This window comes from Oncorhynchus mykiss, chromosome 32 (genome assembly GCF_013265735.2).
Source record: "Oncorhynchus mykiss isolate Arlee chromosome 32, USDA_OmykA_1.1, whole genome shotgun sequence".
NCBI classification, from domain to species: domain Eukaryota; kingdom Metazoa; phylum Chordata; class Actinopteri; order Salmoniformes; family Salmonidae; genus Oncorhynchus; species Oncorhynchus mykiss.
The window spans coordinates 14974726-14995322 of NC_050572.1; the positions used below are offsets into that span (position 1 = coordinate 14974726).

General features: G+C 45.3%; 1 protein-coding gene across 2 annotated transcripts; it reads right to left on the reverse strand.

Annotated features, from left to right (window-relative positions):
- Positions 1-708: 708 nt before the first annotated feature.
- LOC110487976 (protein QNR-71) lies at positions 709-18685 on the reverse strand. Of its 2 annotated transcripts, XR_005041350.1 has the most exons (13): positions 18536-18680; positions 17664-17801; positions 17426-17569; positions 14367-14540; positions 12793-12954; positions 7443-7733; positions 7156-7221; positions 6723-7025; positions 6307-6412; positions 5914-6140; positions 3843-3933; positions 2305-3104; positions 709-2157 (listed from the first exon to the last, which is right to left on the reverse strand). XR_005041350.1 is itself a non-coding variant. In XM_036971474.1 (12 exons), exons 1-12 carry the CDS (start codon positions 18603-18605, stop codon positions 2951-2953), a joined length of 1926 nt encoding a protein of 641 aa, XP_036827369.1. In that variant the 5' UTR covers positions 18606-18685; the 3' UTR covers positions 709-2950. The 2 variants fall into 2 exon arrangements, 1 of the variants encoding a protein (XP_036827369.1); XM_036971474.1 differs by having other exon boundaries at positions 709-3104; positions 18536-18685.
- Positions 18686-20597: the final 1912 nt, after the last annotated feature.

Genomic DNA, 20597 nt, shown 5'->3' on the forward strand with positions numbered 1-20597 from the left:
TAAACATGCATCCTGTATGCAACAAAACAATAAAATACACTTTTTGGCCTAAATTATTTTGGAGCACATCACTCATTTTTAAGCATGGTGGCTGCATCATGTAATGGGTCTGCTTGACATTGGCAAACTCCATGAAAAGAAATGGGATGGAGCTAAGCACAGGCAAAATCATAGAGGAAAACCTTCTTCAGTCTGCTTTCTACCAGACACTGGACAATTAACTAACCTTTCAGCAGGACATTAAGCCCAAATGTCCACTGGAGTTAACAAGAAGACGGTGAATGTTCCTGAGTTTCACTTATCTGCTTGAAAAACTATGGCTGTCTAGCCCTGATCACCAACACCTCCACAGAGCTTGAAAAACTATGGCTGTCTAGCCCTGATCACCAACACCTTGACAGAGCTTGAACAACTATGGCTGTCTAGCCCTGATTCTCAACACCTTGACAGAGCTTGAACAACTATGGCTGTCTAGCCCTGATCCTCAACACCTTGACAGAGCTTGAACAACTATGGCTGTCTAGCCCTGATCCTCAACACCTTGACAGAGCTTGAACAACTATGGCTGTCTAGCCCTGATTCTCAACACCTTGACAGAGCTTGAACAACTATGGCTGTCTAGCCCTGATCCTCAACACCTTGACAGAGCTTGAACAACTATGGCTGTCTAGCCCTGATCCTCAACACCTTGACAGAGCTTGAACAACTATGGCTGTCTAGCCCTGATCCTCAACACCTTGACAGAGCTTGAACAACTATGGCTGTCTAGCCCTGATCCTCAACACCTTGACAGAGCTTGAACAACTATGGCTGTCTAGCCCTGATCCTCAACACCTTCACAGAGCTTGAACAACTATGGCTGTCTAGCCCTGATCCTCAACACCTTGACAGAGCTTGAACAACTATGGCTGTCTAGCCCTGATTCTCAACACCTTGACAGAGCTTGAACAACTATGGCTGTCTAGCCCTGATCCTCAACACCTTGACAGAGCTTGAACAACTATGGCTGTCTAGCCCTGATCCTCAACACCTTGACAGAGCTTGAACAACTATGGCTGTCTAGCCCTGATCCTCAACACCTTCACAGAGCTTGAACAACTATGGCTGTCTAGCCCTGATCCTCAACACCTTCACAGAGCTTGAACAACTATGGCTGTCTAGCCCTGATCCTCAACACCTTGACAGAGCTTGAACAACTATGGCTGTCTAGCCCTGATCCTCAACACCTTGACAGAGCTTGAACAACTATGGCTGTCTAGCCCTGATCCTCAACACCTCCACAGAGCTTGAAAAACTATGGCTGTCTAGCCCTGATCCTTAACACCTTGACAGAGCTTGAACAACTATGGCTGTCTAGCCCTGATCCTCAACACCTTGACAGAGCCTGAACAACTATGGCTGTCTAGCCCTGATCCTCAACACCTTCACAGAGCTTGAACAACTATGGCTGTCTAGCCCTGATCCTCAACACCTTCACAGAGCTTGAACAACTATGGCTGTCTAGCCCTGATCACCAACACCTTGACAGAGCCTGAACAACTATGGCTGTCTAGCCCTGATCACCAACACCTTGACAGAGCCTGAACAACTATGGCTGTCTAGCCCTGATCACCAACACCTCCACAGAGCTTGAACAACTATGGCTGTCTAGCCCTGATCCTCAACACCTTGACAGAGCTTGAACAACTATGGCTGTCTAGCCCTGATCCTCAACACCTTCACAGAGCCTGAACAACTATGGCTGTCTAGCCCTGATCACCAACACCTTGACAGAGCCTGAACAACTATGGCTGTCTAGCCCTGATCCTCAACACCTTGACAGAGCTTGAACAACTATGGCTGTCTAGCCCTGATCCTCAACACCTTGACAGAGCCTGAACAACTATGGCTGTCTAGCCCTGATCCTCAACACCTTGACAGAGCTTGAACAACTATGGCTGTCTAGCCCTGATCCTCAACACCTTCACAGAGCCTGAACAACTATGGCTGTCTAGCCCTGATCACCAACACCTCCACAGAGCTTGAACAACTATGGCTGTCTAGCCCTGATCCTCAACACCTTGACAGAGCCTGAACAACTATGGCTGTCTAGCCCTGATCCTCAACACCTTGACAGAGCCTGAACAACTATGGCTGTCTAGCCCTGATCCTCAACACCTTGACAGAGCTTGAACAACTATGGCTGTCTAGCCCTGATCCTCAACACCTTGACAGAGCTTGAACAACTATAGCTGTCTAGCCCTGATCCTCAACACCTTCACAGAGCTTGAACAACTATGGCTGTCTAGCCCTGATCCTCAACACCTTCACAGAGCTTGAATATTTTTTTTATGGGAAAATATTGCACTACAGGTGTGCAAAGCTGTAATCACCGCTACAGGGGATTCTAACGTATTGACTCAGGGTGAATACTTATCCAATCAAGGTATGTTAGTGTTTTATTTTTCATTCATCTTTAAAATATATACCTTTTGTGTAGGCTGTTGACAAATGACAATGAAATCCATTTGAATCCCACTTTGTAACACACAATGTGAAGAAATCCAAGGGGGGTGTAGACTTCCTATAGACATACCTTTCTACAACAAAGTCAACTAAACAGAAAAGGCATTAGTATTTTCATATTCATTATCAAAAGTTAAATGTTCCTCTTGCTATCTTATTAACAGTTGTTAGTTTTCTTAGTTATTGGTATAGATAGATATCTTCTTTGTGATGCATTTATGAACGTGCTAAAATTAAACTTGGTACTGAAGAACCTCTGAGTAAAAATCCTGGGGCCTGTTAAGGATTATATAAAGTTACAGAACATTGAGATAGAAATGTATTGTATAGAACAGATTTTCTTGTCTGTCAGGTGTGAAAGCGAATCCAGTTATTTCTATCTGCACCTTTCAAAATGTTTCACACCCCAAATTTGCAGCCTGTGGCTGTAGTACCATTGGTGGGTCTACATGGGGTGTCTGTCCGACAGCAGGCGGCGACTCTCCTCGTTGGTGGGGAATATTACCTCCCTCAGCCGGCCCATACGACCCCCAACACCAACATGGCCACTGGCGTCCTCCACCAGGGTCCTCCTCACCCGCTTGTAGACTTTATAGCGCCTGGGAGGGCAGAGAGAGGAAATGAGATGAGGGAGAGATGGATGGGAGGTGGAAGAGGAGAGAGATAAGACGGAGGGGAGCGAGAGATAGAGGGGGAGGTGGGGAGCGAGAGATGGAGGGAAGAGGGGGAGGTGGGGAGTGAGCGAGGAGAGATGGAGGGTAGGGGGAGATGGGGTGAGGGAGGAGAGATGGGGGGGGTGAGGGAGGAGAGATGGAGGGGAGTGAGGGAGGAGAGATGGAGGGTAGGGGGAGATGGGGTGAGGGAGGAGAGATGGAGTGAGGGAGGAGAGATGGAGGGTGCGGGGAGATGGGGTGAGGGAGGAGAGATGGAGGGGAGGGAGGGAGGAGAGATGGGGTGAGGGAGGAGAGATGGGGCGAGGGAGGAGAGATGGAGGGGTGAGGGAGATGGGGTGAGGGAGGAGAGATGGAGGGGTGAGGGAGGAGAGATGGAGGGGAGGGAGGGAGGAGAGATGGGGTGAGGGAGGAGAGATGGGGTGAGGGAGGAGAGATGGAGGGTAGGGGGAGATGGGGTGGGGGAGTGAGGGAGGAGAGATGGGGTGGGGGAGTGAGGGAGGAGAGATGGGGTGGGAGAGTGAGGGAGGAGGGGTTAAGGGAGAGGGAGAGACGAGGAGGAGTGGACAGAGATAGGGGTATAGGGGAAAGAGATGAAGTGGGGGAGATGAGAGATGAGTAAGGGAAACTGAGTATGCACAAGGAATACTGAGTGGCTTGACTTACTTGTAGACCATGAAGGCAGTGAAGGCAAAGATGGCTACCAGAATAGCACTGGAGGAGAGGACAACCTCTGCAGCATGAGGAGCTTTAGACTCTACAAACAGATGGGGGGAGGGGGAGAGACAAAAATGTGAGGGAAATTGACAGAGTGAAAGAGCGGTGGGATGAATCGAAGGGAGTCGAGAATCAAAGGGGTGAGGAATGGAAAGAAGTGGAGAGAGGTGGGATGAGATTGGGAGAGAAATAAACCACTTTAATATCAGGTGTAAACTGTGCCTCAATACCATCAAACGAAACAAACTTCAAAATGAAAATCCCATCTATGGCTGTGGATTTATACACATTCACAACATTGTATCCCAAATGGCACCCTACCCCCTATATAGTGATCTACCTTGACCAGGGCCCATCCATACGCCAAACTATTCACTATATACAGTGCATAGGAAAGTATTCAGACCACTTCATATTTCCCAAATATTGTTGTTAGAGCCTTATTCTAAATGGATTATATAAAACAAAAATCCTCATCAATCTCCACACAATGCCTCATAATGAAAAAGTGAACAGGTTTTAAAATGTTTTGCAAATGTATTCAAATTAAAAAACAGAAATACCTTATTTACATAAGTATTCAGACCTTTTGCTATGAGACTCGAAATTGAGCTCAGGTGCATCCTGCTTCCATTGATCATCGTTGAGATGTTTCAACAACTTGATTTACCTGTGGTAAATTAAATTGATTGGACATGACTTGGAAATGCACACACCTGTCTATTGAAGGTCCCACAGTTGACAGTGCATTTCAGAGCAAAATCCAAGCTATGAGATCGAAGGAACTGTCCGTAGAGCTCCGAGACAGGATTGTGTTGAGGCACAGATCTGGGGAAGGGTACCAAAAATGTTCTGCAGCGTTGAAGGTCCCCAAGAACACATTGGCCTCCATCATTCTTAAATGGAAGTTTGGAACCACCAGGGAGGTGACCAAGACTCCAATGGTCACTCTGACAGAGCTCCAGAGTTCCTCCAGAAGGACAACCATCTCTGCAGCACTCAAACAATCAGGCATTTATGGTAGAGTGGGCAGACGGAAGCCACTCCTCAGTAAAAGACACATGACAGCCTGCTCTTTGCCAAAAGACACCTATAGGAATCTCAGGCCATGAGAAACAAGATTCTCTGGTCTGATGAAACCAAGAATGAACTCTTTGGCCTGAATGCCAAGCGTCACGTCTGGAGGAAACCTGGCACCATCACTACGGTGAAGCATGGTGATGGCAGCATCATGCCGTAGGGATATCTTTCAGCAGCAGGGACTGGGAGACTAGTCAGGATCAAGGGAAAGATGAATGAAGAAAAGTACAGAGAGATCCTTGATGAAAACCTGCTCCAGAGCACTCAGCCCCTCAGACTGGGGAGAAGGTACACCTTCCAAGAGGACAACAACCCTAAGCACACAGTCAAGACAACGCAGGAGTGGCTTCGGGAGTCTCTGAATGTCCTTGACTGGCCCAGCCTGGACTTAAACCCGATAGAACAACTCTGGAGAGACCTGAAAATAACTGTGCAGCGACACTCCCCATCCAACCTGACAGAGCAGGTGTGCCAAGCTTGTAGCATCATACCCAAGAAGACTCAAGGCTGTAATTGCTGCCAAAGGTGCTTCAACAAAGTACTGAGTAAAGGGTCTGAATACTTATGTAAATGTGTCATTTCAGCTTTTTATTTTTTATAATAAAAAATAAAATGTTAAAGAAAATTCTAAAAACATGTTTTTGCTTTGTCATTATGGGGTATTGTGATGTCATTATGGGGTATTGTGATGTCATTATGGGGTATTGTGATGTCATTATGGGGTATTGTGATGTCATTATGGGGTATTGTGATGTCATTATGGGGTATTGTGTGTAGGTTGATGAGGGGGAAAAAAACTATTTAATCCATTTTAAAATACGGCTGTAATGTAAGAAAATTGGGAAAAAGTCAAGGGGTCTGAATACTTTCCGAATGCACTGTAGGGTGCCATTTGGGATTCAACCTGAATAAGACCCCAGGGTCTAGCCCTGTGACCTACCGGGTGTGTCAGGGTCAGTGTTGCTTATGGTGATGGTGGTGGTGATGGTGAGGGCCAGACTGCTGGCGTCCTCCAGGGTGATGTTGACACAGTAGGTCCCTGGCTCCAGGAAGGTCCTCCGCAGGCGCACCTCGCACTCCGACGATGGGGGCACGTCATCACACACAATGTTCCTCACCTGCTGGCAAGAGGGGTCCGAGACGATGGTGCAGGCTGAGGTGGGAGTGCTGGGGAAGGGGGAGAGGAGGAGGAGAGAGGAGGGTGGTTATGGTAGATGGATGGGGCAACTATGCAGTGGTTTGTGGGTTAATATTCATTACAAATTATATTTTTCACTAGTCCAAAAACATGTCTGAGGGTTGCCTTAGCCACATCCAATTGTGTTCCACTCACCTGCCCAGGCACTTGACCAGGAAGCTTATGTCAGTGTTGGTGACCTTGGAAGCAAACACGTCCAGGATCCGATTGGCTGGCTGGCTGTTGATGAAGTGCTTGGGTTCTGTGATTGGGTAAGGCAAGGATGGAGTGATTAAAACATGCTTGGATTGAAGACTTTTCACAATGGGGCAAATACTAACTTCCACTCCCATTGACATCAATGCATGATTAAGTGAACATTTGTGTAGACATTGGCCAGTGGAACTTAGTATTTGCCCCTATGAGAGTGTTTATGGCCGAAATGCCACCCTATTCCCTATATAGGGCACTACTTTGACCAGAGACATATGGGAGCCTTATGGGCCCCAAAGTAGTGCACTATAAATGGAATATGATGCCATTTGAGACACACTATATCCTCATCTACCCACCAATAATGGTGATGTTGGTCTGGAATGTTCCGTAGAAGTACCGGAAGCAATCATTGCCTGCCAGATGTGCGTAGCGGAGCTGGGCCATGGGGGTGGGGCCAGCCGGCAGGGACATTGGGGTAGGGCTAGTGGGCAAGGACATGGGGGTGGGGCCAGCTAGCAAGAACTGTGCAAAAAGTTGTATCGGGTTGAACAGCGCCAAGGTCACGTCAGCAACCGTCGGGGGGAGGGGCTCTGTTGTCGGGAAGCCTGTAGTCATAGGAACAGGTGTGTTGGAGGCGGGTCTGGCAGTGGTGACTGGCACTGGAAACGAGACAGTGGAATTTGGACAGTTTATGTCAGCTGAATAGAACTAAACTCACAAGAGAAAACACTTCCTCATACACTCTGGCAGACACTTCTATTCAACACACATTACAGAGGTCATTCTTACCAAAACCATGGGTTGTCTCCATTTTGCGAGTGATGGCGTGAGTGCCAGGGGGAGGTGTGTGGGCCGCTGAAGGAGAGAAAAAGAGAGAAGAGAGAAAAAGAAAGACGGACATGGGACTGCAGCGCAATCAGCTAAAACAACATTCCTCCAATGGGGCATACCTTATTCCAGGCTGGAGGGCCAGTAGTATGGTGAAAGATGGAGCTCATCAATGTGTACTATGTACTTCTAGGTTTGTGTACCTGCAATATCCACTGAAGTGAAGTGTGTGACCCAAGTGTGCTTACCTGTAGTTTGTGTGGGCGGAGGACATGGGATCTTGAACGTCGCCTCCACCCTCAGCTTCACGTTGACATCTCCTACCACACTGTAGGAGTGAGTGGCTACGTTGCTATGGGTGACCAGCTGGTTGCCGTCCTTGAAGTCCCAGATGTAGTCGACGGCGTCTGCGGTCTTCAGGTAGTCACTAGGGTCGTGAACGGACACACTGAACACAACTTCCTCGCCACGCACAAATACGCTGTCCGACAGGTTGGCTGATGCCTTCTGGGAAATATTCACAGCCACTGGGATCTTGTCTGTGGATGGGTAAAGGTTAATGAGAAACCCTCAGACATGACACGTCCGTTCATCTATCTGTATCCAGTGCTTCATTTGTAAATCGGGAGGTCCCGGAACACATAGGGTGTGTTTGTAAATTATCTCTGGTTATCTACTCTGATTTCAGAGCACTCACGTCTGAGTGTACCAGAGCGCAGAATAACTGATGAATTTACAAACGAGCAATAGAATATGAACGGTGTCAGTGAATGTCAGCAAAAATAATTTATGAAATCGTTGCCAGCAGCACAGTTACAGTCACCAACACTCTGGATAACATGAAAACTGCCTAACCAGCTCTGCAAGAGAGGTTAAAATGGTCAGAGTGAGGTGTTCTCTCATTTGTGTCCAGAAGTAGCTAGCTAGCAAACTAACTTTAGCTAGTTAGCTTGGGTGTTTGACTGCCGCTGTGAGGTCAGAACGCTCGGATCAACCCTACTCATCGGCCAGAGCGCCCTATGAGCAAAACACTCTTAATTTACCAACAGATAATCTGACAACACTCTGAATTTACGAACACACCCATAGTGAGGGGGGGGGATGAGGTACCGGAACATATTGAGAAAAAAAGTAACAAACTCAACATAGCAGCGCAGCACACAGAGTAAACAGCCAAGTAGCCTACTGTCTATGGTGGTGAAATGGACAGCACTCTCCAAGGTGCTGATTAATTCAAAGCATTTTAGACGTCACTGCAGTAAACCCACACACTTGAGATTAGCTGTGGGGTTTACACAAGTCCAAAATTCTTATAGCCTCATTTTCTAGACATCAATGTACAGCGACATTTACATCACTGTAGAACACAAGTCATATGCATTTGCACACACTCAGCTGTGGGGCTTACAACACCCCAATGTCATATCATTTACAAGACATCAATGTCGCAGTAGAACAAATATCACAATATCAGAATGAAACTTCAAATTAAATCAATGAATGTAGGCTACAGCAGAGCACACCTTTAATAATATATTGGCCTCCTGCCTATGGGAAAACATGACTATCCCCATCTCAAGTCCATTTAATTCCTGACAGTCAATTTCTTGCTCAAAGCCATGAGCAGGCCTGTGGCTGTAACGTTAGCCTCCTTCTATGGCTAGTCAGAATTGATTGAATGAGTGAAAGCAAAGTGCTAAAGCTGCACCTGACTATGGACTTGGTGTCCTATAATATGTACAAGGGGAGGGGCTTGGTGTCCTATAATATGTACAAGGGGAGGGGCTTGGTGTCCTATAATATGTACAAGGGGAGGGACTTGGTGTCCTATAATATGTACAAGGGGAGGGGCTTGGTGTCCTATAATATGTACAAGGGGAGGGGCTTGGTGTCCTATAATATGTACAAGGGGAGGGACTTGGTGTCCTATAATATGTACAAGGGGAGGGGCTTGGTGTCCTATAATATGTACAAGAGGAGGGGCTTGGTGTCCTATAATATGTACAAGGGGAGGGGCTTGGTGTCCTATAATATGTACAAGAGGAGGGGCTTGGTGTCCTATAATATGTACAAGGGGAGGGGCTTGGTGTCCTATAATATGTACAAGGGGAGGGACTTGGTGACCTATAATATGTACAAGGGGAGGGGCTTGGTGTCCTATAATATGTACAAGGGGAGGGGCTTGGTGTCCTATAATATGTACAAGAGGAGGGACTTGGTGTCCTATAATATGTACAAGGGGAGGGGCTTGGTGACCTATAATATGTACAAGAGGAAGGGCTTGGTGACCTATAATATGTACAAGAGGAGGGACTTGGTGACCTATAATATGTACAAGAGGAGGGGCTTGGTGTCCTATAATATGTACAAGGGGAGGGGCTTGGTGTCCTATAATATGTACAAGAGGAGGGACTTGGTGTCCTATAATGTGTACAAGGGGAGGGGCTTGGTGTCCTATAATATGTACAAGAGGAGGGACTTGGTGTCCTATACTATGTACAAGGGGAGGGGCTTGGTGTCCTATAATATGTACAAGGGGAGGGGCTTGGTGTCCTATAATATGTACAAGAGGAGGGACTTGGTGTCCTATAATATGTACAAGGGGAGGGGCTTGGTGACCTATAATATGTACAAGAGGAAGGGCTTGGTGACCTATAATATGTACAAGAGGAGGGACTTGGTGATCTATAATATGTACAAGGGGAGGGGCTTGGTGTCCTATAATATGTACAAGGGGAGGGGCTTGGTGTCCTATAATATGTACAAGAGGAGGGACTTGGTGTCCTATAATATGTACAAGGGGAGGGGCTTGGTGTCCTATAATATGTACAAGGGGAGGGGCTTGGTGTCCTATAATATGTACAAGGGGAGGGGCTTGGTGTCCTATAATATGTACAAGAGGAGGGGCTTGGTGTCTTATAATATGTACAAGGGGAGGGGCTTGGTGTCCTATAATATATACAAGAGGAGGGACTTGGTGACCTATAATATGTACAAGGGGAGGGACTTGGTGTCCTATAATATGTACAAGGGGAGGGACTTGGTGTCCTATAATATGTACAAGAGGAGGGGCTTGGTGACCTATAAGATGTACAAGGGGAGGGGCTTGGTGACCTATAATATGTACAAGGGGAGGGACTTGGTGTCCTATAATATGTACAAGAGGAGGGGCTTGGTGACCTATAATATGTACAAGGGGAGGGACTTGGTGTCCTATAATATGTACAAGAGGAGGGGCTTGGTGACCTATAAGATGTACAAGGGGAGGGACTTGGTGTCCTATAATATGTACAAGAGGAGTGACTTGGTGACCTATAATATGTACAAGGGGAGGGACTTGGTGTCCTATAATATGTACAAGGGGAGGGACTTGGTGTCCTATAATATGTACAAGAGGAGGGGCTTGGTGACCTATAAGATGTACAAGGGGAGGGGCTTGGTGACCTATAATATGTACAAGGGGAGGGACTTGGTGTCCTATAATATGTACAAGAGGAGGGGCTTGGTGACCTATAAGATGTACAAGGGGAGGGACTTGGTGTCCTATAATATGTACAAGGGGAGGGGCTTGGTGTCCTATAATATGTACAAGGGGAGGGGCTTGGTGACCTATAATATGTACAAGGGGAGGGGCTTGGTGTCCTATAATATGTACAAGAGGAGGGACTTGGTGTCCTATAATATGTACAAGGGGAGGGGCTTGGTGTCCTATAATATGTACAAGGGGAGGGACTTGGTGACCTATAAGATGTACAAGAGGAGGGACTTGGTGTCCTATAATATGTACAAGAGGAGGGGCTTGGTGACCTATAATATGTACAAGGGGAGGGGCTTGGTGTCCTATAATATGTACAAGAGGAGGGACTTGGTGACCTATAATATGTACAAGGGGAGGGGCTTGGTGTCCTATAATATGTACAAGAGGAGGGACTTGGTGTCCTATAATATGTACAAGGGGAGGGGCTTGGTGTCCTATAATATGTACAAGGGGAGGGGCTTGGTGTCCTATAATATGTACAAGAGGAGGGACTTGGTGTCCTATAATATGTACAAGGGGAGGGGCTTGGTGACCTATAATATGTACAAGAGGAGGGGCTTGGTGACCTATAATATGTACAAGAGGAGGGACTTGGTGACCTATAATATGTACAAGAGGAGGGACTTGGTGTCCTATAATATGTACAAGGGGAGGGGCTTGGTGTCCTATAATATGTACAAGGGGAGGGGCTTGGTGTCCTATAATATGTACAAGAGGAGGGACTTGGTGTCCTATAATATGTACAAGGGGAGGGACTTGGTGTCCTATAATATGTACAAGGGGAGGGGCTTGGTGTCCTATAATATGTACAAGGGGAGGGACTTGGTGTCCTATAATATGTACAAGAGGAGGGGCTTGGTGACCTATAAGATGTACAAGGGGAGGGGCTTGGTGACCTATAATATGTACAAGGGGAGGGACTTGGTGTCCTATAATATGTACAAGAGGAGGGGCTTGGTGACCTATAATATGTACAAGGGGAGGGACTTGGTGTCCTATAATATGTACAAGAGGAGGGGCTTGGTGACCTATAAGATGTACAAGGGGAGGGACTTGGTGTCCTATAATATGTACAAGAGGAGTGACTTGGTGACCTATAATATGTACAAGGGGAGGGACTTGGTGTCCTATAATATGTACAAGGGGAGGGACTTGGTGTCCTATAATATGTACAAGAGGAGGGGCTTGGTGACCTATAAGATGTACAAGGGGAGGGGCTTGGTGACCTATAATATGTACAAGGGGAGGGACTTGGTGTCCTATAATATGTACAAGAGGAGGGGCTTGGTGACCTATAAGATGTACAAGGGGAGGGACTTGGTGTCCTATAATATGTACAAGGGGAGGGGCTTGGTGTCCTATAATATGTACAAGGGGAGGGGCTTGGTGACCTATAATATGTACAAGGGGAGGGGCTTGGTGTCCTATAATATGTACAAGGGGAGGGGCTTGGTGTCCTATAATATGTACAAGGGGAGGGGCTTGGTGTCCTATAATATGTACAAGGGGAGGGGCTTGGTGACCTATAAGATGTACAAGGGGAGGGGCTTGGTGTCCTATAATATGTACAAGGGGAGGGGCTTGGTGTCCTATAATATGTACAAGAGGAGGGGCTTGGTGACCTATAAGATGTACAAGGGGAGGGGCTTGGTGTCCTATAATATGTACAAGGGGAGGGGCTTGGTGTCCTATAATATGTACAAGAGGAGGGGCTTGGTGTCCTATAATATGTACAAGGGGAGGGGCTTGGTGTCCTATAATATGTACAAGGGGAGGGGCTTGGTGTCCTATAATATGTACAAGGGGAGGGGCTTGGTGACCTATAAGATGTACAAGGGGAGGGGCTTGGTGTCCTATAAGATGTACAAGGGGAGGGGCTTGGTGTCCTATAAGATGTACAAGAGGAGGGGCTTGGTGTCCTATAAGATGTACAAGGGGAAGGGCTTAGTTTCCTATAAGATGTACAAGGGGAAGGAAGGATAGTAGATGGGAGGAAGAAAGGTTGCTGATTGAGATACGTGATGCTTGAAGAGTAGACGTAGTGTATACAGCGAACTCACCTGTGACAAAGAAGACTGCCTTGTCGGTGGCCAGGGGGCTGTACTTCCTGCGCTCACGTTTCCTGTACACCATGACCTCCATCAGCTCCGCCCCCAAAATTATGTCACTGGTGTTCACTGTTAGGGTGGAAGAGGAGCCATCACACGTCTCAGAGTACTGACCTGGGGGAGGGAGAGAGAGGGAGGGAGAGATGGAGGGAGGAGGGAAGGAGAGATGGAGGGAGGGAAGGAGGAAGGAAGGAGAGATAGAGGGATTGAAGGAGGAAGCAAGGAAGGAGAGATAGAGGGAGGGAAGGAGGAAGGAAGGAGAGATAGAGGGAGGGAAGGAGGGAGAATGGAAGGAAGGAAGGAAGGAAGGAAGGAAGGAAGGAAGGAAGGAAGGAGAGAGAGAGGGAGGAAGGAGAGATAGAGAGGGAAGGAGGAAGGAAGGAGAGATAGAGGGAGGGAAGGAGGAAGGAAGGAGAGAGAGGGAGGGGAGGAGGAAGGAAGGAGAGATAGAGGGAGGGAAGGAAGGAGGAAGGAAGGAGGGATAGAGGGAGGGAAGGGGGAAGGAAGGAGGGATAGAGGGAGGGAGGGAGGAAGGAAGGAGATAGAGGGAGGGAGGGAGGGAGGAAGGAAGGAGAGATAGAGGAGGGAGGGAGGAATGAGAGATGGAGGGAGGGAAGGAGAGATAGAGGGAGGAAGGGAGGAGGGAAGGAGAGATGGAGGGAGGGAGGGAGGAGGGAAGGAGAGATAGAGGGAGAGAGGAGGGAAGGAGAGGAAGGAGGGAAGGAGAGATGAAGGAGAGATGAGGGAGGGAGGAGGGAACAAGAGATGGAGGGAGGAATCAGAGTGCAGAAAGAGTTTGAGAAATAGCAGATCTCCATCTCTAAGTACCTGCCTTCTCACCTTTAATAGAGCTCATCTAATCAATCAAATTCAATCAATTGTATTTATAAAGCTCTTTTTACCGATGTCACAAAGTGCTTATACAGAAACCCAGCCTAAAACCCCAAACAGCAAGCAATGTAGATTGAAGCACTGGCTAGGAAAAACTCCCTAGAAAGGCAGGAACCTAGAAAGAAACCTAAAGAGGAAGCAGGCTCTGAGGGGTGGCCAGTCCTCTTCTGGCTGTGCCAGGTGGAGATTATAACAGAACATGGCCAAGATGTGCAAACGTTCATAGATGACCTGCAGGGTCAAATAATAATAATCACAGTGGTTGTAGAGGGTGCAACAGGTCAGCACCTCAAGAGTAAATGTCAGTTGGCTTTTCATAGCTGAGCATTCAGGTCGAGACAGCAGGTGCGGTAGAGAGAGAGAGAGTTGAAATCCGCGGGTCTGGGACAAGGTAGCACGTCCGGTGAACAGGTCAGGGTTCCATAGCCGCAGGCAGAACAGTTGAAACTGGAGCAGCAGCACAACCAGGTGGACTGGGGACAGCCAGGAGTCATCAGGCCAGGTAGTCCTGAGGCATGGTCCTAGGGCTCAGGTCCTCCGGGAGGACAGGGAGAGGGACATGGTGCATGTATATGTGTGTTTATGACTGTGTGCATGTCTATGGGTGATTGACTGTGTTTGAGTGAGACTCTTACCCATGGAGTGCCATACGTAGACGTAGCCCTTGTGTCTCCAGTCGTTGCTCTGAGGGAAGGGTTTCCCATCTGGGAAGACGTTACATCTCTTCAGGTCAGTACACTTTCCAAAGCCGTAGTCATCTAGCCAGGAGGTCCAGTTAAATACATAGCCAGACTTAAGCTGACTGTTAGCTTGAATAGGGCAGTGGAGGGGAGAATTACAGTCAATTCACAGAATGTAGTACACCCTAGCCTATTTCATGTCTCAATGTTGAGTTATTCAGTTTTTATGAATGCTTAATTGCTGATTGTATAATGATCTTGTAATCAGCTGTTGTGTGTGTGTGTGTGTGTGTGTGTGTGTGTGTGTGTGTGTGTGTGTGTGTGTGTGTGTGTGTGTGTGTGTGTGTGTGTGTGTGTGTGTGTTTATGTGCAGGGGCGTACTTAGTGATTTCACAATCCCCAAGTGAAGAACAGACTATGGGAGGCGCACAGTACTACATAGAGCCATGGCTACATGGAACTCTATTCCACATCAAGTAACTGATGCAAGCAGTAGAATCACAATTTAAAAACAGATAAAAATACACCTTGTGGAACAGAGTACTGTGAAGAGACACACAGGCACAGACACACACACAGTTGAAGTCGGAGGTTTACATACACTTAGGTTGGAGTCATTAAAACTTGTTTTTCAACCACACCACAAATTTCTTGTTAACAAACTATAGTTTTGGCAAGTCGGTTAGGACATCTACTTTGTGTCTAACACAAGTCATTTTTCCAACAATTGTTTACAGACAGATTATTTCATTTATAATTCACTGTATCACAATTCCAGTAGGTCACAAGTTTACATACACTAAGTTGACTGTGCCTTTAAACAGCTTGGAATATTCCAGAAAATGATGTCATGGCTTTAGAAGCTTCTGGTAGGCTAATTGACATAATTTGAGTCAATTGGAGGTGTACCTGTGGATGTATTTCAATGCCTACCTTCAAACTCAGTACCTCTTTGCTTGACACAATGAGAAAATCAAAAGAAATCAGCCAAGACCTCAGAAAAAAAAGACCTCCACAAGTAGACCTCCACAAGTCTAGTTCATCCTTGGGTGCAATTTCAAACGCCTGAAGGTACCACGTTCATCTGTACAAACAATAGTACGCAAGTATAAACACCATGGGACCACGCAGCCGTCATACCGCTCAGTAAGGAGACGCGTTCTGTCTACTAGAGATGAACGTACTTTGGTGTGAAAAGTGCAACTCAATCCCAGAACAACAGCAAAGGACCATGTGAAGTTGCTGGAGAAAACAGGTACAAAAGTATTGATATCCACAGTAAAGCGAGTCCTGTATCGACATAACCTGAAAGGAAGCTCAGCAAGGAAGAAGCCACTGCTCCAAAACCGCCATAAAAAAGCCAGACTACGGTTTGCAACTGCACATGGGGACAAAGATCGTACTTTTTGGAGAAATGTCCTCTGGTCTGATGAAACAAAAATAGAACCATTTGGCCATAACGACCATCATTATATTTGGAGGAAAAAGGGGGAGGCTTGCTAGTTGAAGAACATCATCCCAACCGTGAAGCACGGGGGGGAGCAGCATCATGTTGTGGGGGTGCGTTGCTGCAGGAGGGACTGGTGCGTTCAGAAAATAGATGGCATCATGAGGGAGGAAAATTATGTGGATATATTGAAGCAACATCTCAAGACATCAGTCAGGAAGTTAAAGCTTGGTCGCAAATGGGTCTTTAAAATGGGCAGTGACACCAAGTATACTTCCAAAGTTGTGTCAAAGTGGCTTAAGGACAACAAAGTCAAGGTATTGGAGTGGCCATCACAAAGCCCTGACCTCAATCCTATAGAAAATTTGTGGGCAGAACTGAAAAAACGTGTGCGAGCAAGGAGGCCTACAAACCTGACTCAGTTACACCAGCTCTGTCAGGAGGAATGGGCCAAAATTCACCCAACTTATTGTGGGAAGCTTGTAGAAGGCTTGTAGAAGCTTGTAGAAGTTAAACAATTTAAAGGCAATGCTACCAAATACTAATTGAGTGTATGTAAACTTCTGATCCACTGGGAATGTGTTGAAAGAAATAAAAGCTGAAATAAATAATTCTCTCAACTATTATTCTGACATTTCACATTCTTAAAATAAACTGGTGATCCTAACTGACCTAAGACAGGGAATTTTTACTCTGATTAAATGTCAGGAATTGTGAAAAACAGAGTTTAAATGTATTTGGCTAAGGTGTGTGTAAACTTCCGACTTCAACTGTACACATGATAACTCACGCACTCTACACATAGGTAGACGTGGATTTTGTATTGTAGATATGTGGTAGTAGAGTAGTGGCCTGAGAGAACACACTTGATGTGTTGTGAAAGGTTTTATAAAATGTAATGTCATATTTTTATTATATATATAACTGCCTTAATGTTGCTGGACCCCAGGAAGAGTATCTGGAGATCCTTAATAAATACAATACAATACAATGTGGAGGCCCCAGGCAGAGGCCAGACTGAGGACACACTGAGGCACACATTTTGAAAATGGGTTTTGTCATTGTGACATTTAATTTAACTGTAAAAATGTATCACCTTTTAATGTGCTATGAACACAACCAGCTTTCATCTGATTTTCAAACAAATCACTTCAAAAAGTAGGTTACCTTTTCACATTCATCCAAAATAATTACACGATCTGAACAGTGCACTGTATATCTTCCAACTTTCCATCAATTCGCATGTAGCTGAAACTATCTCATAGGAGAACGTCTATTCTAAATTCAACGTCTATTCTACCTTGGTTCAACGTAATTTCCTTTATATTGTCTGGAAACAACGTTGATTCAACCAGTGTGCCCAGTGGGACATGTCCTCTGCCTGGAGGACAACGGCAGTATTATCAGCAGCACCTTATTATCAGCAGACCTGTCCTTTTACTAAAGAATTTAGGTCATTTTTCTGTTAAAAATTACATCTTTCTGTTTCTTCTCATTGCTGCAACTTAATCTCAGTGACAGTCACGTTTGCAATCATGGGAAGGACCTGAGGCCTCCAGCTCCATACCATCTGGACAGTGCTCATCCCACACCAGCTCCCCGTTGGTGTCCTCCTTCTGACATGGCGGGTACTCCAGCTTGGCAGTGAATGACACCATAGAACCTTTGATTGCTGGACTGTCGCTGGTCAGGCGCACTTTGACGGGTTTACCTGGATCCGGAGGTGAAATTAGTTCATAAATGTTGTAATGTTTTAAAGTGGGAACGTTATAAACTTTATTTGCATAATTTGACAAGGTGCTCACCTTTTCTCCGCGTTAGTTCCTTGGGACCAAAGGGCGGGTAGATATAGTCATCCCACGGGTTGCTGTCTGGGCTCCAACCAGGGATCGGCGGGAACTTCATCGACAATGAATGCTTGTGAGGGAACATGTCCCGGTAAGCTGAAAGAAAGAGGAAGGGAGAGAAAGTACAATTTTGTTTTGAGACTTAGGCCTATAGATTTATGGTTCAAATTGCGCTTTTAAAAACTTTGGAAAATCTATCTAATGTGAGAGCCCTAATGTAAGTTTATCGTGTTAATTCGTTTAAAAAGGTATATTTCCTTAACCATAATAAACTGTAATTTTCTGGATATGGACTGACCAGTGGAAAATATTTTATTTAAAGTCGTGTTGTATACTGAATAAAAGTAACCTTTGGAAAATGCAAAGGACAGATCTCAAGGTGCATGCGCGCAAATGGTGTAATTGGGCTCATGGGACTGTGACTGACAGGACAAGCGCACGGACGTTGGCAACGCAATAACAGCTCGCGCTTCTCTGAAATTCTTATGAGATGAGCAAGGTCAGAAGAAAACAATTAAAGGAGCGTTGCCTTTTCCTTGTAAATAGTATTTAGAAAACCACAGGGTAAACTGAATTTTTTATTTTATTTCGACCTACAGTTATTTGAAAGACTTGACAGAGTGCAGTAATAAACCTTTATAGGCTGAAAATGTCAAATAGAAAACAAACCGCATAGCAATGATCAATTAACAATGTAACAAGTATCCCTATATCATTTCAGTTAATCGTGTGCCAAAACCGGATACGTCATCTGCATCCAAGCATCCTATACCGCAAACCTGATTGATGGGCACAGCTAAAACCCAAAAAGCTAACAGAAATGTACTTACTTTTGAGTCCATTTGCTTGAGAAACGAAAACAGTGCAAGCCAGAACACACACATAATGTAAAGCTCCCATTTCGACTTTAATGCACCTCACGCAGACCCCACCAAAAACAGAACTGCTCCTTCACGCACACACGTGTATTCTCCCTTTCTTCCCCCGCGTGCCCCGAGTTCCATAATTTAATACAGGGCTGCATGCACGCGCAAACATGTGATGTTGATAACAAGACGCATCTCATCCTTCATTAGGTCGCGAGCCTCATGTGGACCGTCTCAGTCCCAATCCCCTCTGCTCTGTCCTGTCTCTTACATTTAAAACACCTAAAAAATGTCTCATGTTCTCTCGTCACCTAAACAACAACATAAATAATAATTTACCAGTATCCAAGAAGTGGAAGAATACTTGGGAGGTCTGAAAGGGTAGAAGCTATACGCATGGAGTCAAATCCTAGTCCAATTTGGTGGAGGCTGTAGTTTTCAGAAGACTCCAGACGTCAACAAATTCGGATTTGTCTGGCTAAAAGGCCTATAGCCAGGTCTGGATTTATATGAAGCATCGAAATTCAATGAAATAGAGACCCAAGCTATTTCACGAGTTATTGTAATAATTAAAATACAGAATATTAGTTTATCAAAATATTCGCATATTCTACTTAAAGCCTATTTTGAATCATGACAGTTCCTGTACATCTTGATCAAACAGAGCCTATTAATTTTAATATTGCCTTAGTACCGAGTTTTTTATTGATGGAGATAATATTTTCGAATGTGTTTTGTGTTGTTCAATCCTAACCATTTTTAAACAAAAATCAATAACAATTTAGGTAAAACATCAAAAGAAAACATATTTCGATAGGCTAATAAATACATATTTGTGTAGGCCTATAGCCTTTTCCTTAAAGGCAGCATTTCAACAGGAATGTGAAATTCCTGAAATTCCTGCATTCCTGTTGAAATGCTGCCTTTACGCACAAATTTCATATTCAAATAAATGACTTTATTCAACGTATATCTGACGAATTTTACAGCATAGGTCTTGGGACATTCTCCCAAATGCATGTCAACGCAGCGGTATAGGTCTATACTGCCCTATGCAAACCGGAAAGTGTGCGGTTATCTTATGACGTCTCGTTAACTCAGCCCAACCTGTGACGATCATCGTGACCGGCCATCAGTCTGCTGTCACGAGAACAGCTCCAGCGAGTGCAAAACAAGGCAATGATAAATCTGTCATGTAGTCTACAGTTGGCTAGTCTATTGGTCTTCACAAATAGATTATTTCGATTCTTATCAAAAGTGTGTTTTATTTCATAAAAAACGGCTGCAATTTGTTATGGCATTTTGAGTGGTGTAGGGATTCTTTCTGTTAGTCATAAAAGTAGCTACAATTATGTATTGTTTAGCGAGAAAATACTGGATTATCATGAGAATAGCCTAACTGGCACGTGGGAGGAACATTAATGACAGGTGGTCTGATGATTTGGTAACCCAGTGAAGTTGAAAAAGCTACTATGCCTGTTCTAGTCGATATAGTCAATAATTTTGGTCCTGCCATCACGTGGTGTTGTTTGATGAATCCCAATGATAATTTAATAACGTTGTTTTTGACAAACTAACCCTCTATACTATCGAATTGGCCTATACTGTATTTCCCCTTAGTCAGACTCAATGGGTCATATTCAATCAATCCAAATCAGGCACTGGGTTCCTATATGACAAAAACAAACATTATTGCTCTGAGAATTCATATTTTGGTCAATTAAATGAAAACACTTAACACCATTTGTGAAAACAATTCAAATGAATGATACAATTTCTCACTCCAAAATAACATACTCCTGTCTGTTTACTATTGTCACGCCTATGCCCACTCCGGTGCTCAACATTGCTGGTCTACTACCCACCGGCAATCTTCATTATGCACACCTGGACTTCCTCATCACCTTGATTACCTTCCCTTTATTTAGCCCTCAGTAGTCTCAGTCATCAGGCAGTATTGGTTTGTTTTCATTTATGTTCTGTATGCTTCTCATGTTTTGTTAATCTGCATTCTTCATTATTAAAC